General features: G+C 44.4%; 1 protein-coding gene across 2 annotated transcripts in view; it reads left to right on the top strand.

The window, feature by feature from the left end:
• SLC22A23 (solute carrier family 22 member 23) overlaps positions 1–26,325 on the top strand; it is a 160,220-nt gene that overhangs the window by 20,637 nt on the left and 113,258 nt on the right. Inside the window, exons 2-3 of one of the 2 annotated variants that reach the window (XM_045551598.1) lie at positions 16,153–16,256; positions 21,666–21,820. The exons of the other annotated variant lie outside the window; for it this stretch is intronic. Of the exons in view, the coding sequence (XP_045407554.1) occupies positions 16,153–16,256; positions 21,666–21,820 (259 nt within the window). The remainder of the gene's footprint in view (positions 1–16,152; positions 16,257–21,665; positions 21,821–26,325) is intronic. 2 annotated transcript variants of the gene reach the window in all.

Raw genomic sequence — 26,325 nt, 5'->3', positions numbered from 1 at the left:
TTCTAAACCCTCACACATGCTGGGTTTTTCCAGCACAAATAACTGTCCTGTCACCTTCCGGCCATGGCTTTCCCTCCTGGTCTTCCGAAGCTGCACGGGGCCCCGGGTGCTCTCACGGCACCTTCTGTACGGCTGCCACCACCGCGCGGTATTTCTCAGTGTTGTCATCTCATGTTCGTGCCCCGTTTTCCACCCCTCGACTCTGAACTCCAGAGCAAGGCCAGCACTTTCAGCACTGTTATTTCCTTGGGGTCTGGCACTCAGTAGGTGACCAATAAATAGTCATAAGATACTGAAACGGTGCCACCAGTCTGCAGCATTCAGTGAGCCCCGGTCTATGATGCTGGGTATTGGGAGGTGACACAAAGGGAGAAAACCTATTTACATGAGGCAGGACCCACGAGCTTGGGGCGGCCTGCCTTGGTTGGACAAGTGAGAAGTCGAGGGGAGTGGGTGACAGTGTGAGGTGGGACAGTCTGGTTACCTTCCTCCTGGAGAGTAATGTCCCTCAACCCTTCCACCCACGGGAAAGCTGGGGAGAAAGGGCACCTGGCTCTAATGGAGACAAGATGTTGGACAAAGAGGTCTGTAGCTTGGGGAAGACGTTCTTGAGAATATAATCCACAGGACTGACAACAGGCCAGGAGGCAGTGCTTTCTGCTAAGGTCTTAGTTTGGGGTTCTTGTCGAAGCACTTTACCATCTGTATTTAAGTTAATCAGGACACTGACTAACTCATTTCCTGAAGATACACATTTTAAAAAAAAAATTTTGTTGTAAAATATATATAATATAAAATTTACTATTTTAACCATTTTTAAGTGTGCAGTTCAGTGGCATTAAAGTATATTCACATTGTTGTGCAACCATCACCACCATCCATCTTCAGAAATTTTTCACCTTCCCAAACTGAAACTCTGTCACCATTAATCAATAACTCCCCATCCCCCAGCCCCCAGCCCTTGGCAGCCTCCATTCTGCTTTCTGTCTCTATGAATTCGACTCTCTAGGAACCCCATATGAGTAGAATCATACATGCCTGGCTTATTTCACTTAGCAAAATGTCTTCAAGGTTTATCCTTGTTGCATACGTATCAGAATTTCCTTCCTGTTCAAGGCTAAATGATCCATGTGCGTATATACCACATTTTGTCTGTCTACTCACCCATCTAGGGACACCTGGGCTGCTTCCACCCTTGGCTATTGTGAATAATGCTGCTATGAACTTGGGTGTGCAGATATCTTTTTACTTCTCTGCTTCTGCTTTTTTAGGGTATATAGATTATTTTTTTTTAAATAAGGTAGTATAAATAATTGCCCACACACAACATAACCACCACTGGACTTGGGCCAATTGAGCAATTGTCCTTCTGCAGAGATGGGGACATGCCGTGCAGTTATGTTTTTTTTCAAGGGAGCAGAATTTTACACATTGATTGTTTTTTTTGTTGTTGTTGTGGTTGACCACTTGCAGGTCATTTCTTAGAGTATTTAATGTTTGTCTGTGTCTTACCAATTAGCAGTATAATCTCTTGAGAAGATAGAGGAAAATAGTTATCATTTTTGTTTTCTTTGATCAAAGGTTATTTTGAACATCTGGTTATTTTGAACATCCTTTGATGCACACGAATACCTCTCCCTCCCTTCATGTGGATTGTCAGACGTGGCAGGACTGTTTTGCCCCAGCCTTAAAATCTCAGAATTTCCATGTGTTATATTTGCATTATGTTCATATATTAGGTCAGGAAGGACAAACAGAATATACATGGCAACATCTCTCTCATTCATTCTGTCGTCCAAAGATATGCCCTTGAAAGTATTGTGGGGAGAGCGTTTCCAAAGCCAAATAAGTTTGGAAAATGTCACAGAAAGCCCTCTTTTCAGGATTCGGGATCTCATTAACATATTAAAGGCTCTGAGAAGTCCTACAAAGGAGACAACAGTTTAACTGTGTTTAACTCAATGTTACTGCAAATTGTTTAGCCAGTGATTCCCATTTTTAGGTGAACACCTACCTGCTGATGCCCTATCAGGCATGCTGCCTTCAGAAAACTCTGAAGCTGCTGACTTAAAAGTGAATGCGTCTTAAAAATTCAGCTACACAGGGAGGGTAGTCCAGTTGTGAAGGGTTTCCTTTATGGAACATTTATTTAATCTTTTTACCTCATCTTTTGCTTCCTGTTTGCCTTTGAGAGAGAGAAGAAAGAACTGGGGAATGCTGGAAGGGTCAGCTTGATGGTTCTGTGCTGAGCTTTGTCAAGACTGCCCTGTTGTGTCGGGAGTTAATGGCGAGTATCATTTGGAAGGGCTGGAGTGGAATTCAGGTGCCCTGGCTTGTTAAGCAAGACCAAACCCATGAAACTCCAAACACTGATTGCAGTTAATACTGCAACAGAAAGGCCTTATCATGTTCATCTCTGGAGTTTTCCCCAACAAGTTCACATCCTCCAAGTCCTGTAACTCCAAATCCATTAGTAGCAAAAGGACATCTTCCCTGGAGCTGTCCATCCCAGGCCTGTCAGCAGTATGAAAAACACGGTAGCACTCTGCCCAGCCGGGAGTGGTGAGGAGGGCAGGCAGGACTGATCAGAGACGATGCAGTGAGGGCCTCGACTTAGGCAACTTGGCAGCCACTGTGGCTTGAGGGGTGTCTCTGTGTCCCTATCTCTGTCCTCTTGTTGAGGTTTGAATCGTCACACACATTCTCCGTTACTTTCCCTGTCCCATACACATCCAGCGAGGACCCAGTGAGCCCTGAGGTAGCCAGCAGCAGTCCCGGGGGGGACAGTCCGGGCTCTGGCTTAAGGATGCTTTGAGGCTTTATCAGCTCCTGGAGAGCTGTTTCTCAGCTGGCTGTGGTCAGGATGCCAGCGGCACCCAAGTGGGTGGTGAGGGGCCCTTCCCTGCTGGCCCCCACCTCGTGCACGGCTGCCCATCTTCCTTTCCCGACCTGAGCGCCGAGGCTGGCCGGCAGGAGCCGGACTGCACAGTCACGTTCTGCTGTCATGCTGCCAATTCAGCACGGTGTCCTTAGGAGATTAATAGTTAGTTGAAGGGAAAAAAATATAAACACACTTTTGGGTATAATAGTATTGTAAGCTTTTGAGAACCATCTTACTTTTTTTTTTCCTTTTGGTCAGAGAAATAGTATATTTAAGGAACGATTGCAGGAAGTGTTGGAAATGAAGCTGTGTTGCTATTCTCAGGATGCGGCTGGGGAGGTCAAAGTGAAGGTCGCCGCATCCCGAGATCCGTGGAAGGACTTGAAAGTGTAGTCGAGCCCCCTGTGGCACTGGGCCCGGTTCTCCTGCCAGCCCCTCCCAGCTGCAAATACAGCTGTTCCCTGGAGAGCACCCTCTGTGCGCCTGGCCCACTTTCTATTCTGGTGCTGGCTCTGCAGACGGGATGTAAAACTGGTGAAATACCCCTTAATTTGGGTCAGTTAGGGCTGAGGCTAAAATGAATAACTCAGACTCTAAATAATCAAAACCCTTTTTGAAGTAGTTTCATTACTGTCAGATTCAAATGTTACTTACCAACAGACATAAGCCCCCGAGGACCTGCTTAACTGACAGAATTAATGAGGAATAATCACCTTGTGCCATTGCTGCACCAGGCACGTTCCTGATGTTACTTTTGACTCTTACAACAACCCTATAGTGTAGGTCTTTGTGACTTCTGCATCATAAATGTTGAAGCTGAGCCCTCGTGAGGTGGAAAAACTTGCCTGAGGTCAGAGGATGGCCACGAGGCAGAGCTAGAACCAGAACTCGGGGTTAATCGGGCCCAGAATCTGAGCTTCTGCCGTGATTCCCAGCAGGTCCTCCGACTCAGACCGCATTTCGGTCTCTTGTTTCCCACCTGCTGCTCCTCCTCACAGAGAGTGGTCAGTGGTAGCCCAGCCCAAGTGCAGTGAAGACAAAGGCCAAATAGGTAAAAACTTGAAAAATTATGCTCAGTCTGTTGGGTTGACTAACTTTGGGGCACGGTGTGGGCTGGGTGCGGCTCAGGCTTTGTGTGACTTGTTTTCTGCAGGCTGGCATTGGCTGTCTTCATGGAAAAAGTGGTCATTTAGGCTCACCGTTGCACTGGCTTCCAGCATGAACCACGCTAGGCAAAATAAACAACCTTGTTTGAAGAAATCATTTCACCTTAATTTTTCACCTTTTTTTTTTTTTTTTTTTTTTTTTTGTAAACAGTAGAGTTTTATGCAAATATAAAGTTTTGCACCTTCAAAGCTATCACTACAATAGAGATACTTATTCAGTTAAACATCTTAAAAAATATTTTAACAATGTATAAATACATTCACAACATAATTTGCTGATTAAAAGACTCCACCAAAGTTTACAGTACATACAACAGAATTTACAGATGCCTACAATAGTTTATAGACCGGTTTAGTTTACAGTTAAATATACTGCTTTAAGAAATACCATTAATACAAAAGTATGATTCACAATATCCCCATTATAGCAAGGAAAAAAAAGATTCATAAAATAAAAAGTCTTTTAGGCATTTATTTTGCCAAGTATTTAAATGACTATTATTATTATGACATAAGAATAATGCTCTTTTAGTGATAAAAGAGAGATCTTATTAGTCCAAGGAGTACTGAAGAGTTTCCAGAAAGTTCCAGAGTAGAATCTGGCTATCCTTGCCATAAAATAAATAGAACAGCAGCAACCTCTGGGTATCCCCCTAAATGTCCATTCATGTCCTTTTCAAGATGATTAGATCAGTGTTGAAACAGAAGAAAAACTGGTTTAGCTTCCCAACTACGCTTATTCATACGTTATAAAAAAGATGACTATTTGGCAAGAAGCCTAAGAGTTGGTCTCAACTAAAATGTTGAGTTAATTTTCTTTAATCCTTCCTTGTTGTTAGGGTTTTGGACTGCAATGAAGGAAGTGCCGATAGACTGGCCATCAGGTTAGGAGTTGTTCCGGCTCAGCAGTAATTGACTTGTGAAGTTTCCGGGGGTTCACGAATCCCTGTGCATCAGATCAGCCTGACGTCAAAAAACAAAAATGACGTTTTCTGCAGCAGTCTGGTGTGTAGCAGCTGTGACCAAGGAAACCTGGGCTCTGCTCATGTCTGGCTTGGGTGCTAGCTTTTTTTTTATCTGGAGCAAGTCACTTCACCTCTCTGGGCTTCAGTCTCCTCATTTTTGAAATTAAGAGGTTGACCATAACCTTTCCAGCATTTCTATGAAAAATAAGGTTCTGTGATATTATTATTATTATTATCATTATTTTTTGTGAGACAGAGTCTCTCTCTATTCCCTGGGCTAGAGTGCCGTGGCGTCAGCCTAGCTCACAGCAACCCCAAACTCCTGGGCTCAAGCTATCCTACTGCCTCAGCCTCCCGAGTAGCTGGAACTACAGGCATGCACCACCATGCCCGGCTAATTTTTTTCTATATATATTTAGTTATCCAGCTAATTTGTTTCCATTTTTAGCAGAGACAGGGTCTCGCTCTTGCTCAGGCTGGTCTTGAACTTCTGACCTCAAGTGATCCTCCTGCCTCGGCCTCCCAGAGTGCTAGGATTACAGGCGTGAGCCACCATGCCCGACTGATATTATTATTATTATTATTATTTTTTTTTTGGAGACAGAGTCTCACTTTGTTGCCCAGGCTAGAGTGAGTGCCGTGGCATCAGCCTAGCTCACAGCAACCTCAAACTCCTGGGCTTAAGCGATTCTACTGCCTCAGCCTCCCGAGTAGCTGGGACTACAGGCATGCGCCACCATGCCCAGCTAATTTTTTCTATATATATTTTTAGTTGTCCAGATAATTTTTATTTCTATTTTTAGTAGAGACGGGGTCTCACTCAGGCTGGTCTCGAACTCCTGGTCTTGAACTCCTGACCTCGAGTGATCCACCCGCCTCAGCCTCCCAGAGGGCTAGGATTACAGGAGTGAGCCACCGCGCCTGGCCTGATATTATTATTTTTAATAGCTGCCATTTATCAAATACCTGCTTCACAAAGTATTTTTGTTTCATCACCATAACTATAAAATAACACATAAACCTTTCCTATTTCCACTGCAACACTTTGCTTCCATGTATGTGAAGTATATTGAATACTTGGCAAGACAAATGCTATAACCTATAACAAGTTGATATAAACTAGAGAATTGTCTTTATTTGCATAAACTAGGGCTGTTTCTTGGAGTTTATTGGGGGAAATCAGATATGGATTTATAATCTATTTAAGAGCCATTTGATCTTGAACTAGTTGCTTTACCTCTCTTGCCTCAGTTTCTTCATCCTTAAAATGGGTACACTGCAGTAATGCACATGTGACAGAACTGTTGTGGTAACTCACTCAGTGGGAACTCAGTCAAAGCAGCTAGCAGAGTGCGTTCCACATGGTAGACACTTAATGAAGCTAGTTTCCTCTCTTCTAGAATAATGCTTAATATATGTAATAGATTTGTTCTATTAAGAGTGAATTATTCATTGTTTTAAATAAGTTTTTTATATACCTAATTTTCTGTTGGCCTTTCTAATAAAACTAGAAATATCTTTCCCTGGGGGAATATTACTAATAGTGAAAAGTTTGGCAGAAACATTTAAAAACTGAATTGCCTATATAAATTTTGCATAATAATTGTGTATTAATTTTTTTTTTTTTTTGAGACAGAGTCTCACTCTGTCACCCTGGGTAGAGTGTACTGGTGTCATCATAGCTCACAGCAACCTCAACTCCTGGGCTCAAGCCATGTTCCTGCCTCAGCCTCCCAAGTAGCTGGGACTACAGGTGCACACCACCACACCCGGCTAATTTTTTCTATTTTTAGTAGAGGCAGGGTCTCACTCTTGCTTAGGCTGGTCTCGAACTTCTGGCCTCGAGTGATCCTCCCGCCTTAGCCTTCCAGAGTGCTAGGATTACAGGTGTGAGCCACCACTCCAGGTCAATAATTATATATTAATTATTTAAATTAAATTATATTTGTAAAAATAATCATAGGGAAAAAAGGAGTAAGAAGGTAAATAGCATGCACAGTGAACACAAGCAAGCGCAAAGAGCATCGGACTTCTGGGAGCGGTAGTTCCAGCGTGACAATACTGCTTTGTACCTCCCTCATTCCTGGCCTTGGCTTAGGTATTAAGTGGCATAGAGAAATAAGACATGGTCCCTCCCTTCAAGGAACTTGTAGTCTAGTACAGGAGTGGGCAAACCTTTCCTATAAAGGGCCAAATAGGAAGTATTTTTGCCTTTATGGGCCATGTGGTCTCTGTTGCAACTGCTCACCTCTGCTGTTGTAGTGCATAAGCGGCCATAATTGAGTACATGAATAAAGAAGTGTGGCTGAGTGCCAAAAAAACTTTATTTACAAAACCAGGCAGCAGGGCCATGTTTGGCCTGTAGACGCTAGGTTGCTGACTGACCCCTGAGCTAGTGGAAGAAAGGCTTGTAAACAGGCGATTGTAAGATGCTGCAGTAGATAGTGTGGGTGTTGATCTTGAGTACAAGATGCTAGAGAAGCACAGAAGGGGCACCTGACCCAGCCAAGGGGAGAGGAGACCCCCTGAGCTGAGTTTATTAAACTTGATAGAAACATGGAAGTTGGCCATACGTGGACCGACAGGTGATACAGAGTATTAAATAATTTTGGTTGAAGTGAGTCTTATCTTTTGAAGAAGGCACTGCGCCAGAAAAGTCTGGGTGGGGAGCAACGGTGTTGTGGGGCACAGAAGAGCAATGCGGACACAGGGCCCCTGTGGGAGTGGCCAGTGCCCTGGCGTGGCCGGGTCGTGGCAGGTGTTGGAGCAGGGATTGGTGAGGGGGGCAGCTGGAGGGTGGGCTCGTGTGTAGGAGGTGATGGATGACTCAGGCCACAGAGGGAGCCCAACAGGGCCATGTTAGAGCAGGGAAGCTGTAGAGGCATTTGTTTTCAGCAAGTGAAAGATGATTTTCCTTCCACCTCAAGTTCTCTCCATTCTAAGGATTCCCATCAGAAGTTCCCCACCCTTGGCTCTTTTCCAGAATGAGTGGGGCTATCTTAAGTGTTAGTGTGGTAGTCCAGTTTTGTTCCTGCACCGTGTTATACTAGCAGATACTTCTAGTAACACATGGAGCAACTCTTGAATTTCTCAAGTTTACAGTCTTCAAGTTATTCAATATAAATTAATGTGCTAGAAGCCTATATGTTGATATCACTTAGAGCATTAATAGTTACCTCCTTTCAATGCTTAGGACTCTGTGGGGTTCCTCCCTCCCTCCCTCCTTCTCCCTCTCTTTCTTCCCCCCCACTTCTCTTTCTCTTTCTTTTCTTTCTTGTTTTCTGATGGGTCTCTTTAATATATAGGGCTTACTATAACTTCCTTTCTTAGAGGCAGTTGGTGAGGGCTATTAGTAAAGTATACATTGCAGAATTTGGAAAGACTCTTCAAGGTTTGGGTTGCTATAAGGGCATTGCTTATTAATAATCTCTGCTACCTTGTAGGTATCTATTCAACTTCCCCAAATGCCACAGAGGGCACTGTACCAAATGAGTAACATTCAATAATGCAAATCTCAGGCTGGGCGTGGTGGCTCACGCCTGTAATCCTAGCACTCTGGGAGGCTGAGATGGGAGGATTACTTGAGCTGAGGAATTCCAGACCAGCCTGAGCAAGAGTGAGACCCTGTCTCTATTAAAAATAGAAAAAATTAGCCGGGCGTAGTGGTGTGCACCTGTAGTCCCAGCTACTTGGGAGACTGAGGCAGGAGCATGGCTTGAGCCTAGGAGTTGAGGTTGCTGTGAGCTACGATGATGCCATGGCACTCTAGCCCAGGCAACAGAACAGAACAAGATTCTGTCTCAACAACTAAAATAACAACAAAAAAATAATGCAAACCTCAGCTTAGAAAGATACACATCCTTATTTCTTTTAAGAAAAGTAAAACAAACCAAGTAAAAAGTAAAAGAGACTCATTTTATTGTTCTCTCAGAGATAATCCTACATCAACTCAACTGAGGGTGTGTTCAGATGGTTATTTTTCTGTTTCCCGTCTGAATTTTTGTAGAGAGAAGTTCTCAGCCTCCTAAAAATAGTCAAATTCAGTGAGAACTGGAAAAGCCCCAGTGTCACTAAATGAACCTGTTTCCATTTCTCTTCCACTGGGAAGGCTGCGTGGAGCAGAAGGAAGCAGGCAGTGAGAGTTGTGATTTGAAGGAAAAAAAGACAAAAAGACAGATCCTTGCTTAAAGGTTAGAATGAATCTGAAATTTAAAAAGACTACACGAAGTTTAAGAATTCGACCAGCTCTAATGCTGCAGCTTTGAAGTAGGTTTCCTGCAAGAGGCTTGGAATGCAGGTTTACTGGTCGAGGTATATGTTCCATGTAGCAGGGACAGGCGTGCAACAGGTTTGCACTACCCCTGTTTCTGTCAACGTGCCATGGTTATTATTTTGGCACTAAGGTAGGAGAAAAAAAAGTTGAAGAGCAATTCGAACAGCAATTAATGAAAACCAAAGAAATGAAACTCAAAAAAACATTTCCCCAGAGTACCTGGCAAGGATGTTCATTATGTCATTTAAGGAAGCTTGTAAGGGGGCCAACTCTAATTGGCAGTTGTGTTGGCTACTGTTGACAGTGAACCTCCTAAAATTGGAGGATGAGCTTACAGGCAAAGAGGAGAGAGTAATTTGAGGTTTTCAAATCATGCAGTATATCTTGAATTTTGATGGAATCTTTTAGAAAAAGAAAAATCTGTATACTGCTAGATTAAAAATATGGAAAAACATGGGCTAGCATAGGCTGCCTAAATGTTCAGAAACTAAATTGTAGCGAATGTACTTCATCAGCCTAGCGTATGGAGGCCACTTCTTTTGTCCTGTCTGTGACTAATCTTCCAGGGCGGACTGTGTGTATGTGTGTTCGGGCCATTTCTCGTGTCTTCAGTTAAATGCCAAGCACAGCAAATCCACGGTATGTAAAACACTGGTCCATGAGAGGCTGCTGAAGCTCTATTTTAGGGGGGAAAAATGCTGACCCTACATTTTTCTAAATTCCTTCAACCAAATCAGGATTTTGTTTTATTTAAGCTTTTGAAATTTTAAGCAGTATTATCCTCTTTGTAGTGCTGAACTTATAAAAGTATTTCCTTTTAATCTCAACAGCTACTCTCACGTTTAGCACAGATAGCTTACACAGTGATTGGTAAAAACCCTCATGGTTTGCTGATGGAACAAGCTCACATGTGATCTTCACTACAAAAGATGAAACTTTGGGGAAAATGTTCCTTCAGTTCCCTAAAGAGCACTGTTTGCTTTAGTCAGTGAGCATGAACACACATGAACTTTGGGCTGTGAAGACATGGTTCGTTCCAAGCCACTTTCAAAACAAGCTTCCTCTAGGCCTGATTTATAAGACTGTCTTAAAATATATTTTCCTCAAAAGGTGAAAAGGTTTTTCCCTTTTTGGTTTGCTTTTTAATGATTTTGTCTTACCCATCATCATTACTACCACTGTGAGACTTTACATTATTTTTATTAATACCTATATTTTTTCTCTCATTTCAAGGTTTCTGGATTAATTGTAGAAAGTTCGGAAAAGTCAAGAAAAGTATAAAATTGAAAATAAAATTCAGTCTTAATTCTACTCTATAGAGATAATCACTTAAATACTTTGGAATACCTTCTAATTTTTTCTGCATACGCAAACATCTACTCACTGCTTTGTCATACCATTGTGTCATGAGCATTTTTCTCAGTCATTCATTTTCAAGAGCAAACTTGTCAATGCCTGTATCGTATTAGTAACATGTAGTTGGGTTCTTATTGTCTGCTATGAGTTACAACCAGTGGCCATCATTGCATAGGGACCTCTGTGAGTGTCTCTGATGATTTCATTGGGAAAAAGTTCTAAGAAGGGAATTGCTGGTGTATAAAAGGTGGACACTATTTAAAGCAATGTGCTACATATTGCCAAATTGTCTTCCAGAAGGACAGTATCTGGTTTATACTCCTTGCACAGATTTTACACCTCTCTGTTTCTACTACATCTACAGAAAATTTAAAAAAAAAAAATTTTTTAAAACGAAATATTGTATTTTGATTTTCTTTAGTGGAATCAAACTTTTCCTGAGTTTTTTTTTTTAACTATTTGAATTTGTTATTTTGTCAATTATCTGAGTGCATTACCTATTTCTAGTAATATACCAATATGTAAATACTCATTAAATACCAATATGTAAGTACTCATTAAAAGTAAACCCTATGGATAGATTTTACAAATTTAGGTCTTTGTAATTTTGTTTATGGTATTTTTGATGCATAGAAGTTTTAAATAATAAATAAAATTAATAATAAAATGTAACGGTTAAACTGTTTCAAGTTCTACCAGTCATTTCCTTAGGTAGTTTCTTTTCCCTTTAGTTTTTATCTTTGGAGATTCTGTCTGCACTTCAAAATCAGACAGGTGATCTATTTTGTTCCAATTTTTTGGGTTCTTGTTTTACATTTTATTTTACCATAGTATTTATTGCTGTTGAAAACGATTATCTTCCTTATTTCTCACTTATTTTCCATCTTCTTTAGAAATTTCATTAGTTTCCTTGAAGAATATTTCTCCGCTCTGACAAGTCAAGCAATTCAATTATTCCTTTTAAAATAATATAAATTGCATTTATTTTAGCTTATCCTTAAAATATATAAGTACCAAAACAGTCTACCAGGTTTCCTGTGACCTCTGCCTTTCTTTCTTTTTTTTTTTTAGCAGAACACGAAGCAACTAATATGTAGCGTGCAAAGCATGGGCACATTTTAGTCTCACCACGTAGTCATAGCTCCATGCAAGCTCCACATGGCATCACCATAGAACCTCCTGATCTCCGAACAATGGCAAGGAGAGCAAGCCTAGGATTATGAAATGGGGCCATGACTTTAGCACTTTTATGATCTTGTTAAACCTGCTGATGAAGTGTTAACATGCTTAATTAAAGGATTGTTGTCATTGTTCTCTAGGGAATGGATTTGAAGGAGGCTGGAGTTAAGGCAGGGAGACTCTGGTATTGGTTCACGAGAGTGACCTGGTCCCAGCTTGTTCTCTGCACTCCCTGCAAACTCCATCCCAAAGAAATTTAATCAGGGAATGGGATTCAATTTGCAAATAACAGAATTCACTCTGGGTATTTCAGGAGCTAGGGGTTGAAGGCAGGGAATTTGTGCTTTCTGAGTTGCTGGAGCAGCTGTACGGAGAACTAGCCTGGCCAGGGAACTGCGTCTCAGTTATGAGGCTGGGAAATCAGGAAGTCTGTGCCAACCTCTGGCTCCAAGATCACACCTCCTCAGCCACCTCCGGAACTGTTGGCTCCAGGACCACCCAACCCCTGCCAGATCTGACCAGCCAAATGGATATCCCACTTCCTCCCCTCTTAACATCCTTCCTGATTCAAGTCATCCCAGAAATTAGAACTAGGTTGCACACTCAAAGTTATTTTGGGGTGTGCACCTGATTGGCAGCACTGAAATCGCATTTGAAACCATAGCTATTCAGGAGTCTGGAAGTGTTGTTTTCAGCCTTCTAGCCCACACTACAGGAACACACCCCGTAAGTCAGATTGTCCGTAGGGGTGACGGAGCATGGGGGATATATTTGGGATATGCTGAGCAGCAGAATCTGCTGGTCTTGGTGACTGATTTGATGGGGAAGGAGGTGGTAAGAAGAGGGAGATGACAAAAGGTAGTGTCAGAAACAAAACCAAGCTGGGCACAGTGGTGGATGCCTGTAGTCCCAGTGACTCCAGAGGCCAAGGCAGGAGGATCGCTCGAGCCTAGGTATTCAAGACCAGCCTGGGCAATGCAGTGAGACCCTGTCTCAAAAAAAATTTTTTTTTAAAACCCACTACATTAAGTCATATTTTTGCACTTTTTAGGAGCATTACTGCTGTCAGATTTTTTAAATCTTAAAAATTTTAAATTGCTTTAAACAATGCTTAGTGAAATGACAAAATGCTGTATCTTGTCTACAGCAATGTGAACAAATTTTGAGGGCCAGCTGGTCTCAAGTCTTCCTCATACTTGTGAAATTCTTCAGGAGGCAGTACTATGTCTGGACATACTTTCTTTTCCTGCTACATTTTTGTCAATACCGGAAGTAGAAGTCAAACAAGGGTGTCAGCTCAGTGGACTCCCCAGCCCGCCCAGCACGCTGAATAGCAGTGTCTCCCGGAGGGGCCTCCAGGTGGCAAGGGTGTTGTTCACGTGTGTCCCCTGGCACAAGTGACCCTTATCTCGGTTAGCTTGCTGGGCCTAGAGCCCGAGTTGTTTGCTTGTTGATTCAGAGAAGCTGTCTATCCTTGTGCCTAGTTGAGGAGGGTTTAAAGCGCCAGGCAGCTGCCTTGCCCTGGGGCCCCTGGCCCCTGCCCCCCACTGCTGGCAACATGGCTGAGAACCATATTGCCAGCAAATACTTCTGAGCAGGCTTCCTTTCCCTACCGGCCGTGTGAACGTTCAGTCTCCCTCTACAGTTTTCATCTTCCACTCTGGCATTGTTAATGGATAGGGGTGGCATTGAGGTGACTGCTGAACATCTCATTAGGTAGCAACTAAATTGGGTCATGGCTGCCCAAGGCCAGGTCTAGCAATTGCTCAGGTGGCTGAACTCACCACAGCTTTGGCAAGTTCCTCTGCTCCCCTGAACACTTTTATTAAAATCTCTTTTGTCTCCTGGCCATCTCATACAAGCATAATGTATTCATTTGCATCACTTAACCTCAAGTAAACTCATCAATGGGAAGTCTTGGTGGAGACATGAAAGTGTTTCAGATAATTCTCTGCCATTGAGACAGCAGCTGGTGCCTTGTCCCCAGCAGCCACCTGCAGTTGGGGCACCCCCTCTTGCCAAGAATGTGCTCGGCAGAGGCGCCTGCACGTGTGCTGTGATTGGGAGACAGAGGGCTGCAGGTGTTGTGAGCACCTCCTCTCCTGGAGTGTATGAACCGAGCTGGGAAACAGAATGTACACCCACTACTAGTTAGGATGTTGCTACTCACATCTTGAAGCACAACCTGCATTCCTGAAGCTAGAAATAGGCTGCACACTAAAAGATATCTATTATTAAAAATACATTTTCTTCGAGAGATAGCACATACGTGAATGTTCGTTTTCCAGGCTTGCCTCCAAAAGCGCACTTAACTCATCACCTAGCTTTACAGTCCTGCATTTGCAGCTCAGAATAGTAGCAAGGAGCCTTGTGTATGGTTCACACAGTGTTTTAGCTTCTCCCTGCTCCTGGGAGTTGATTGTTTGAACCCAAGCCCAGGACGTGAAGCTCACTCATTGTCATCAAAGTGGCAGGAAGAAGGCAGGGCAGAGTTGGCCGGTGGTTCTCAGAATCACCTGAAGGGCTTGTTAGACTACACTGCCGCGCTTGCGTGCAGAAGTTCACATTCGGTGCGTCTGGGATGGGGCCCAAGAATTTGTCATTTCTAAGTAGTTCCCGGACGGTGCTGATGCTGTTGGCCACATGCTGAGGACACTAGTGTCCTAGGAGGAAGTTAACCCTCTGAAGGGCTCCTGTATCTGAATTCTTAGTAAGATTCTGTGCAGCCAGCAGTGCCTTCTCCCGGAACATGAATAAACCTCCCCGATGACAAATCCCACACCATCCCTTATTGACGAGGTCCTCGTGCCGTCTGTGCTCACCTTCCCTTGTTCCCTGTTTTTCCTGAGCCTGGTGTGGGAAGCAGATGGGGTAGCAGAGTAAGTCACCCTCCTCAGGTCTCTGGAAGGTCGGACCTGCCGTGGGGGCATCGGTGAGCAGGTGCGCGTCCCAAGGAGCCCAGGGCAGGCGTGGGAGCAACGCGGCAGGCAGCGCCTTCCCACTCCACATCCACGACGCAGAGCTCGGTTCTTCCCACATCCCGCTGACACTGAAACCCACAGCTGTGGACTTTCCAGCAGTTTGAAGCAGGAGGCAGGACCTGAGCTTACGGTGCCCTCTGAGCATCCTCTGCGTTACACTCTGGGTCTGCAGAGGGGCAGCCAAGGGCGGGCAAGACATCTAAGAAGACAGGGCTGGGATCAGGGCTCAGCCTAACCCCTTCCATATACCCCCTCACCACCCGTGCTGTCTCTGCTTCCAGAACATCTCCCACTCTGGCACCCCCAAATCCCCTACCTCGTGTGCCTCCCTCCAGCTGCTGCCCCCCCACCCCCAGCCCTGGTCTCCACCGACCTGCGCTTGAGAGCCCCAGAGCTGGCGCTTTAGCCACTTCTTTCCAGCGGAAGAAGGGCGTCTGTCCCCTGATGGTGGGTGGCAGCACAGGATGACAGGGCCACCCCGTAGGCCTCGCAGCCTGGGCACAGGGACCCCACATGTCTGCACCTCTGGCCCAGACGGCAGCTGTGTGTGGACTTGAGTGCTGTGTCCACACCTGGACACACGTCACTTAGAGGGAACACACACAGGTTTCTCTCCTGTAAATGGAGGGGAAAAAAATGACAGGATTGTTTTCCTTTTTCTTATTAAAGAATAAAACTTCATTGTAAAAAATAGTGTTAATGTTGTATTAATTAATACTAATTGATCAGCTTTCTCTCCAAGTAGAGCAGATAGCTTTACAGGGAAATATAGGAAAACACAAGGGACATTTTCCAAGGAATGAATAAGAATGATTAAAGCTCCTATTTCAATGTTCACTATTAACTCTTGCTTTTATTTTTAAGATGATTTACCAAGTTTGGGGAGTGTTTGGGGATGAAACCGCAAAAGTTGGTTTTAATCTCAGGTGGTTACAATCCCCATGCAGAAAGTTGTGAGGGCCCCGCAGCCCCGGGCCAAGGGAGCAGCCGTGTGGGGTGCCGGGGTGCTGGTCCCAGGGACGCCCGGGCTCCCCACCCGCTCCCCTCTGCCCGCCATCCTTTACGTTCCCCGTGGTGGCTGGGACGGAAGAACGCACGTGCCCAGACTTCACACATCACTCCTTGCAGGCTTTTATAACCTGCCACGGACTAAAACATTACATTTCCTTTTGTGGGCAAATTATATTTCTCATTGGATTTTCAAAAACATGGAAGAGACTTAATGGCATATGTGACACGGTACTGGCAACGGTGCCATGGTCCTTAGAGCGTTATTGTATTGTCCTTGTGATTGAGTATGACTCGCTCTGTGTATGTCTCTCTGATTTATTTTCTATTTGCCCCTCTCTAGTGGGATCTTGTGTGTGATAATGCCTGGAAGGTCCATATCGCTAAGTTCTCCTTACTGGTTGGATTAATCTTTGGCTACCTAATAACTGGATGCATTGCCGACTGGTGAGTACCGATGTGCCTGCCGCACCAACCTTTGCAAGCCACAGCGCACGTTTGCTGGTGAAAGAGGAGTGGTCAGTGTTAGTTTACTGCTGCTGAGTCTTTTCTGTGCCCTGGTGTCGGTGCCAGGGCAGAAGCTGAAGCTCTGGACAGTGCGGAGCTCAAAGATTGGCCCACGCACCTAACAGACCATCTGGAAGTGAGAATTTAAATTCATAGCAGTTCTCTAGGTGCTAGAACCTAGCAAAACCAGCCTGCAGCCCTGCTTGCTACTAACATCGAGGTTTAGTTAGGAAGAACTTGAGGACTTGTGTGCAGGCCACAGGCGCTGGGGGGTGGATCCAGAAGAGGCATTTAAACATGGGGGTGGGGAACTAGCACCCTTTGCCTCACGTGAATGAGCAAGATGGTTATGATTGGCACCTCGGGGACCATGGGGAGCTGACCTTGAGAGATAGTGGCCGGGCTCTGCAGGCAGGGGAAGGTGGTGGCCACAGGTGAGAATGAATATGCCCTGTCTGGGTGGCTGAGGATGTCTGGGTGCCTGGAGCAAAGCGTGTGGCTCAGGATGCAGAGATGAGGTTGGTGGGATGGCACCTGGGAGGCGAAGCTGGTAGGAGAGACATTAAGAATGACAATGACGACAACACTAGCAGCTACATTTCCTGAACTATGAACCAGGCACTGTGCTATTTCCATACATTAAAATATCCACACAATAGCCCTATTAGGTAGGTGTTATTATTACCTCTGTTTTATAGTTGAAAATTCAAAGCACAGAAGTTGAAGTAAAATCCCCGAGTTCACCGAGCTCTAAGCAGAGGAGCTGGGACTCCACACTCAGCCACGTGGGCCCAGCGCTGCCCGTCCACCCAGGCGCTGCGGCACTTTTGTGTCAGGCATTCTGTGGTCACAAGGGCAGCAGCGGTGACGTGTCGGAGCAGGGAGGCAATTGCACAATATTGACAGGTTTTTCCAGTAATGGAACTGCTCAGGAGAGAGGCGTGGTGTAACTGTTCCCCAACTTGCACTCTTTTATCTTTAAAGGAATTTTTTGTTTTTCGTTTTTTGTGAATCATGGCCTCCTGGGCCCAATGACATAATAAGGGCTGTGAGTGTTAAGGAACAGATTCTGCAGCTCTTTGTGATGCCCTCTGGACCCGTGCAGAACACTGGCCTAGGCAAGAGCCTGGGGGTAAAAGCAGAGGGTGCTGAGACCATGTTAAAGTTGTGGAAATTTCCTTCCCAAAACTGGCGTCTGTTTGGGAGTTCCTTGTGCTAACAGACAGCATGACTTCCTGTGCGCTCGGAGTCTGCCTCCTCATGACTGTAAATGCGGCTCGTGGACACGTTCCCTGTGGACGGTAACAGAGAAGCAGTCAGTGACCTCTGGAGACCAGTGCTGGGCCCCCTGGCGGAGGGCTTAGGGTTTTTAAAATAAAAACATGAGTTCATAGGTTTTCAACATGAGCTCTACTGGTCTAAAAGATACTGTTTCCCAGAAATCTGCATTGAAAAAGGTGAGGAAGGTACACTAATATAATCCATGTCACCGTCTTTCAAAAAATGCAGGCTTGACTGAAGTTTTAGTGTCCTTTTCAATAACTGACCTAATAGGAAAGTAAATATGGACTTTTAATGAATCAGTCTGTAAAGGTTTAAATTGTTTAAAGGTTGGTTGTGACTTACTCTTGCATATACATGCAGTGTGGCCTCCTGATCACACACCAGGCCTGGGGACAGAGGGTGGGAGAGTTGGGGCCTTGCTCTGCGAGTAAGCAGAAGTCTGACACCGCAAGTCCCCTTCCCTGCAGTGGCTTTTCCCAGGGGGCACGTCAGATGGGCAAGGGGAGGTTCCCCGGAGTCAGGGTAGGCTGCTCGAGGTGGTGGATGTTTGAACATTCTGAGCAGGCCTCCGTTTCAGTTTGAAAGTTTGGTGTTTTCCAACCTTGTTTTCTGGCATTTTTCTCCCTACTTAAACCTGGCTTAAAAGGAAATAAACCCATTTAAAGGGAACTCCAGACCTCACAGCTGTTGGCTCGTTTCATAGCTGCATGGGGAAGTTGATCAAGTCACACGGTAAGCCTTCTACGACTGCAGTCAGCATAGGATAACATTTAAGTGGTACACTTGTTTCTCTAAAAAGTGACTTTTTAGCACCAAATTTTGTTTGGGGATTTACACTGGGTATCATTATAGAATCTGTTCAGATGTCTGAGAGGGATGCTGGCCAGTGTCTCCCGCGGATGTGCACCCTTTTACTGCGTCTGCCGCGGTGGCAGGTCTCTCAGCCTTGTCCAGCCTCCCTGGGCAGCTGGCCCTGGTGGGCTGCCCTGGAGGTCCCCTTGCCCTCTAGCTTCTGGCCGAGCACAGCCAGGGGTAAGAAGACGCCCAGGGGACAGGAGGGTGAGGCTGGGCATTTTCCTCCCAGCTTGGTCTCTGTGGGGCCAGAAGGCCAGCTGCCTTCTGTCTGGGCCCTTCCACACAGCACCTCTCTCTCTGGAGCCCCAGACCCTCCTTCCCTCCACACTCCCTGCTGTTAGGAGCTGCAAGATGGAGCCCCTTGCCTCCTGGGTTCTCTCACAGCCTGCGCACTCTTTTGTAAATAGTCCCTTTATTGCAGTCTCCTCCAGTCACTTCATTTGACTGGGACCTCTTGTTTCCTGTTGAAACCCTGTGTCAGTTCTCTGTGGCTGCCCTAACATATGGCTACATGCTTGGTGGCTTCTACAGCACAAATTAATTATCTTACAGTTCTGTAGTTCACAGCTCCAACAAAGGTCTCCTGGCCTAAAATCAGGGTGTCAGCAAGGCTGCATTCCTTTCTGGAGGCTCTGGGAGATCGTCAGTTTCCCTGCTTTCTCCAGCTCCTAGAAGCCGCCAGCATCCACGGCTTGCAGCCCCTTCCTCCACACTCAGAGCCAGCAGTGGCGAGTTGAGCCTTCATGCTGCTTTTCCTCTGGTTCTCTGCAGCCAGGGAGGTTCTCCTTGTCATTAGATTGGACCTCCCTGGAAAGTCACCTCATCTCGAGGTCCTTAAGCTTAATCACTTCTGCAGAATTCCTTTTATGATGAAAGGTGAAATATCACAGGTTCTGAGGATTAGGATATGGATATCTTTGAGGGCCATTATTCTGCCCACCACAGCTCCTCAGTGATAAAGTCTTCTACCTTACAGACAGGAATGTGGTTTTATTAGTCATCACTGAGGGGGTTCTGCTCTGGGGGCCAGTTCTTACCAAAATTCCATGCTAGTAACTAATGTGTACCGAATGCCCGCTGAAGCACTTGCTGATGTCCACAGCTGTCCACAGCTGTCCACAGGCCTATCAGGTGGGCATTAACTGGCTCCCCAGAGCATGCTTGGCCATTCCCAAGGTCACATAGCTCAGAAGTAGCAAGCCTGGGTTCAAACCAGGACATTCTGACTTCAAAGACCATGTTTGTCCTATAGTCTACAATGATAAGCTTTACTCACTGGTTTTAGCAGTCATTTGGGAGGGAGGGATTTAGGATGGTTTCTATAAGATTTTTAAAAAATCAAGCATCTTTTCTAAAGTATCAGAACAGGGCAGACCGTGTTTGGTGGGCATTAGGAATGTAGAAATGCAGGCGGGAATGAGGGCTGGAACACTGAGCTCTTTGCTTAGTGTCTGCCCATCATCCATTTTACCGAATGTTCCCAGCAGCTCTGCAAGGGAGGGTGTTCATTCCCACCATACAGACGAGGCAAGTAAAGGGAACTAAAAATGGTTAAGTTAGATTTTGTTTTCCTTCATTTTGGGAGAATGACTAAGCTATATTTTAAGTTTACTTCTGTAAATGAGTTGGATTTGGACAAAATCATATACACGGTCTTTCCTGGAGAGGCCTCCAGGGCCCAGCACCAGTCAAAGGAAGTAATAGCTAAAACCTCAGGACGGGGTAACTGACTTACATTAGCAGTGGGCCCGTAGCCTTGGCCTCATTTCACTAAACCAAAGTGACTGATGCAGATGGTTGGAACCTTAAAAAGTTCTGACTGGAATTCTGCTTTGTTATTCCTTTCCATGAATTTTCTTAAAATAACATCCAATCCTTAAGAGGGTGAGGCCATGCCTTTTTTTTAGCAGTTTAATTAATAGATGACTTAAGCACCATAAGACTCACACGCTGTAAGTGCACAATTCAATTCACAGAGTTATCCAGCCATCACCACGCTCCGAGTTTAAGGCCTTCTCATCACCCTAAAAGGATGACGGAAATGTGCCCATGGGTGATCATTCCGCGATCTTACCCCCAGCCCTGTGCAGCCTCAAATCTTTCTGGCTCTCTATATTTGCCTTTTCTGGGCATGTTGCTTGTATGTAGATGCCTTGTAATAAACATATCTAGGACAGTTCAAGCCAGTCAGCTGCCCTTTGTGGTGTTGCTTTACTAGGTCTGGATGTTTTCCCCTTTTTTCTCTGGACAAGTATTAATAACATCCACTGTGCCCCAGTTTGCTGTGAGTTATCCTTTTAGACCTAGCTGGCTGTTTGATGGAGAGTTATTGTTGCAGTTTTATTCCTAATGAGTTAATGAGGGGAAAGATGGAAAGTTAGCGTGGGAGGATGGGTGACTGGTGACCTCCCCTTTCCCAAGGACCACCCGCCACCGCCCTCCCAGCCACCCCTAGAAGCACATCGCCCCCTAGTGGTCACCGGTCTGACTCTGGCCAGCTCCGTAAACTGAATTTAGCCCGTCTGTGGCCCTTTCTAGAAACACAGGGCCCTGGGCACCCTCCATCCAACCCCGTGCTGCTGTGGGCTTCACTGTTAGCTCACCATCAGGTCCGCGCCGGGTATTTAAAGTTCAAGCTCTCTTATCTTAGTGTGTGATCCCTTAAAAATTACTTCTTGTCACGTAGCTGATACAGTTGGCAGGAGGCTTGGCCCCGGGTGTTAGGTTGTGTGTAGAATCAGGCCCCTGTCTTCGCTGACCACCCAGAGAAAGGACATAAAGCCACTTTGCTCAGTGCCATGTGGACTTCCGCTCCGTTCCAAAGGGCAGCGAGTTCCCAAGACATTTTATGCAAGTGCATCAAAGTTCACGTTTGGGACATTATTACTGATTTTGTTCCTCTTGCCTTGAATTATCCCTGTAGATACTCAGAGATAGACTCAGCAACAGGAATTATGTACATGGCTGGTTGATCTCTGGTCCTTGTCTCCAGAATTAGAGTAGAGGGTTGGGCTAAATCTCCCCGAGGGCCTTTTTACCCGTAGAATACCCACAATATTCTATGATCTAATGTGGTGGGTCTGGTATGAAGACTTTTAATGTAGTACTTATTCAGCATATATTGAGTGCCTGCTGGATACTGGGTTTCAGCAGCTGACATCACTGTCTTATTTCGTAACAATTCCTGACTTTTTCCCTCTCTATATGCAGGGTGGGCCGGCGGCCTGTGCTACTGTGTTCCATCATCTTCATCCTGATCTTTGGGCTGACTGTGGCACTATCAGTGAACGTGACAATGTTCAGCACACTCAGGTTCTTCGAAGGATTTTGCCTGGCCGGAATAATTCTCACGCTGTATGCACTGCGTAAGTAGGAACCTTCATAAATGCTCTTGAAAAAAATTAGCAAAAGTATTATTACCTGCGAGGTTCTGGGGAAGGTATTATGCATGCTGCTTGTTTGGGATGGCAATCTTCTGGAAGCACAAACTTTAAAGAGTTGTTGTGAAAGAGCCTTTTCAGGCAATGCCACACAACGTTTACGCAATCCCGATCTCCAGATTGGGTTCAGTGCACATCAAAGGACATGGAAGGTTGTGTAATTGCTTGGAGACGTGGCGACCAGCCCACTGCTGGCTTGGAGCAGCTTTTGCTTTCTTCCAGAATTTTCTGCGTTGACATTCTGTGCTCTTCTATCCAGTGTGTAATTGGGTATCCCTGTACGTGGTTCCAGGAGAACATGCCAAGTACCTGTTACCATGCGCTCTGGACTTAGTGTTTTCATTGACTCTTTAAGAGTTTTTCTCCTTTTTTTCTTTTCCCTAAACCCATACAGAGTCCAAATTTTCCACATTCTCATGCGCCTCCATTTGACCTTAAGTGGTCTGGAACTGAACCCTAAGCATTGATACTAGAAGAATAAATGGCAAGATTTGGTAGTATTTGCTCTTTTTAGGATGAAGAGAAATTTCTTCCATTAATCTGTCATGTTTATTGGCCACATTAACTCTGCTGTCAAATATGGTTATGTTTCACTTTTTTGTAGTTGATGTTTTCTAGAACACAACCATAGCCCATGAGAAGGAAAGTTTTAGGCATAGATGTTTTATTTATTTACTAGTTGGATACTTTTTAATCACCTTGTAGAAAGATCTGTTGGGAATACTGGAAGATGGGTTGTGATAGGTTTTGTCTTTTTCTTTCCTTTGACAACATGGGAGTTAGGTACAGGTTGAGTAGCAATTTCCAGTGTGATAAAATAAGAATAATTATAATTCTCTTAAATATGCATATTAAAGACTTCTTTTAGATAGCTAAAATTTTTGTTCCACTAGAAATATAATCAATTTATGACATAGCTTTATAGCCACAGGGAAGAAACACAGGTATAGAAAATAGCTACAGATATATTCTTCTAAATCCATAGTCTGCAGTTTGTCATCCTCCTCCAACATTAGTTAGATTGTAATTTCTTAGAGATCATCTTTTCCAGTTTATTTGCATTTATTTTGGAACCCTTATCACTTAGGAGTTCCTTAGGAACATGTGTGTGACAAGATTGGCGGGTCTAGGTGTTGGATGTTTGGGGGTTTGTTTCTTTGAACAAGTAACATGGGTATTGGGCTTGAACGTTCCCGGACAAAATGCCCGTGCCATTTTGTGGCCCTGACCCCTGTCTGTCTGTGCAGAGGAGATGGCTGTTGCCCACACATGTGCAGGGGTGCTGGGAATGCTGGGGGCTCCTCCCCAGGTAGGCGTCCCTGCCAGACTCTGGCTCTCTTGGGAGGGTGGCAGTCCTGTCCTTCCACGTGGATGGCCATTGATAGGGGTGCTCTGCACTTTGACAAAATACAATAACTGTGCTTTAAGGGCTCTGTAGAGAGTATAACCTCAACCTCATCACCCCCAGGTGAGAGCATGTTCATGGAAAATTGCCTTACTGCAAAGTTGGCATATTGGTTTTATCTTGTCTGCCAACTGCTGTTGATTGGTTGAGGCTGCCAGAGAAGTGGGAGAAGACTTCTGAGGACACATGGGGGCTTAGCAGAAGAGAACTCCTTGATCCATTAGCCATGTCTGCCAGTATTAAGGAAGGAGGGGAAGGGAGGGCTGCACATGTAGCTGTCATTTGCCATATGGAGGGACTATCCCTGAATTAAGCCAAACCAAGAGTGAATTTTACCTGAGTGGCATTGTTTCAGCCTCACGTAGAATTATTTGACTGACTTGCATTGTGATATCATGCCATTGGCCCTATGAAACCTATTGCTGTATTTACTGTAAATAATGAGGCTGAGGATGTTTTTCCATTTGATTACATAGTGAGCTCTTTATAGTAGAAAGTTCTCTTCTACTTCAGAACCATACAAAGAGTGTGCCTATCCTAGGAAACTGCATTGCTTTTACCTCCTAGGCATGGAATTGTATGACCCAGGCATTTGGAAATTTTTCTGGGTAGTAAATGTCTTAGGCTGTTGCAGCTACTCCACTCTGCCTTTGTAGCATGAAAGTGGCCATAAATAATACATAAATAAGCAGACATGGCTGTATTCCAACAAAACTTTATTTATAGAAACAGGTGGTGGACCAGATTTGGCCAGTGGGCCATAATTTTTCCACCACTGATGTAAGTGATTCATGTGTGGGCCTGACCTCACAAGCCTTCAATTCTGACCTCGCTCCTAGTTTCATCTTAACTTTCCTACTTTAATTCCTCTTTTGTCCCATTTTTCTATCTCCATAACTTGTGTTATTTTGTTGTATGTATTTGTGTAAGCAGCCTTAAATTTTTTCTGCAATGAAGTGAGGCATAAATAAGTGGTCATATTTTCTTAGATGGGGACTACAAACATCATGACAAAGGCCATTGTAGTGACAATGTCTGGGTATCAACCTGTGACCATTGTCTGACCTAATAAAGTATCTGGGGTAGCACAAGTAAAATAAAACAAAGGATGTGAGTGACAACTTGGAGTTTGTTGAGATAATATCTAAACATTGAAAGTTGGGGCATTTAATTGAGAGATGGCAGAAGAGCCAAGTTCGGCAAAAGAGAATCGCAAAAAGGAAATAAAGCTGTAGTGGGCAGGTGGGACTGGGGCAGGACATGGGTGGGCTGGGTGGGCTGGCCCGTGTCTCTGCACATGGGGCAGTCTTGGGAGAAGACAGTGGCTGGTGACAGGAAGTTAAGAAAGGAACTCCCAGTGAATAAGACAGGATGACTGAATGTCCAAATTAGTGTACTTGGTAGCCCTTTATATACGAGTAGTATATGTGCTTAGGTAATGCTTGAAAATTTGTTTTGCTTGAAGAAATTGATAAGCTGGGTCACCGGGTTGAAGTACTTTTTGACTCTAAAGAGAACTTTAAAACTTTGGGGCATTGATTATTTGGAAGTTATATTTTTAATGGTCCCAACTTTTCTTCCCCCTTCAACCATAAGGTTTTTATCTCACTTAATGCATCTGCTGGAAAGGCCTGTATTTTCTCAGAACAGAACTGGATATCGTGCTTTTTTTAGCCTTGCAGGTGCTTGGCAATGTAAGTTGGGAAAGTAATGATTTTTGCAGTTTCAGTTTCTTGTGTAGCTTGCCATAAGGGTGGACTCTTCCTTTTGAGAAATGCTGCTGACTTGGGAAAGTTTTCTGCTTTATTTGCAAGGCTACTTAAGGTTTTTTTTTTTTTTTTTTCCTGCTCTGGCTTTTTTCTAAGGTATATTCTGGTTAAATATTCTACCCTTTACATTTTTGTTTCCTTCAAGTTGCCAAAGGAAGAAGTGGTTGTGTAATTAGGACATAAAGTAGAGATTATTGGCATCTTCCCAAAGAGTCTTTACCTGGAAGTGGAGTGCATGTTGGCAAGAGCAAGAGAGAACAAGCCAAGCTGAATGGGTTTACACAGGGCCACAGGAGCAGCCCCTGAGCCCATCGCAAGACACTGAAATAGTTAAATGCACTGGGCTGTATTAGTGGCTTAATTTAATCGTTGCCTCTAGATACACACATACACACACACACACACACACACACACACACACACACGGGAAAAAAGAAAAAAACTTCACTAGACAAGGGACACAGACCAAGAAAAGAAGCAGTAGATCACATTTCCCTGTTTGTTTGTGAAAATAAGGTCTTATCAAAGACTAGTCACTTCTTAATATGGGCAGACATGACTGCTGCGGTGTGATCCTTTTCCCAGCCAGGATTCATAAGATCACAGACAACACAAACATACAGCATTGTTTAGAAAGTGTCTTTCTCCAAATAAGGCCAATGAGAGATTATTATTTTGTAAGTTGATTTGATGTTGGATGTAGTAAGCCCTATGGGAGAGAAATACATTTGTTAATATAAATACTGTTTTTTAGTTTCTCTCCTCATTTGATTCTACCTTTTCCCTCCCCACCTCTAACAACCTCCTCCAACCGCACTTCCCCTGTTTGAAAGAATGAATAATACCTTTTGCTGACAGAGACCAAACCTTCATTACTGTGGGCAAGTGAAAGTAACTTTTTCCCCATAACAACAATGAGCAATTTTCTTGAACAATTCTCTCAGAGATGTTCTTAGTATAATAATTCTCCTTAAACCCAGACAGCGTAAATAATTGGATGAATTTTACACATGATCAAGGAGGGAAGAGAAATTTTACAGCTGACCAACTTACTGATTACTTTGCAAAATTAGAAGCCAAGTCTTGACTTAACTGGTAAATAGACTCGGAGAAGCCTTGAGTCTGCTCTGGACGGGTGCTCTTCTCCTTGCATGACGCTAATGGTCTTAGACTCTCTTGGAAGCGGTTGAGTAATTTCTAATGTGCTGGTGTAGAATAACTTTTTCTTTCTCATTCTCTCACATATTTTTATACTT

The sequence above is a fragment of the Lemur catta genome, chromosome 5 (assembly GCF_020740605.2).
Source record: "Lemur catta isolate mLemCat1 chromosome 5, mLemCat1.pri, whole genome shotgun sequence".
Taxonomy (NCBI): domain Eukaryota; kingdom Metazoa; phylum Chordata; class Mammalia; order Primates; family Lemuridae; genus Lemur; species Lemur catta.
The sequence above is the reverse complement of the archived record's forward strand: the minus strand, read 5'-3'. Positions and strand labels throughout refer to the sequence as shown.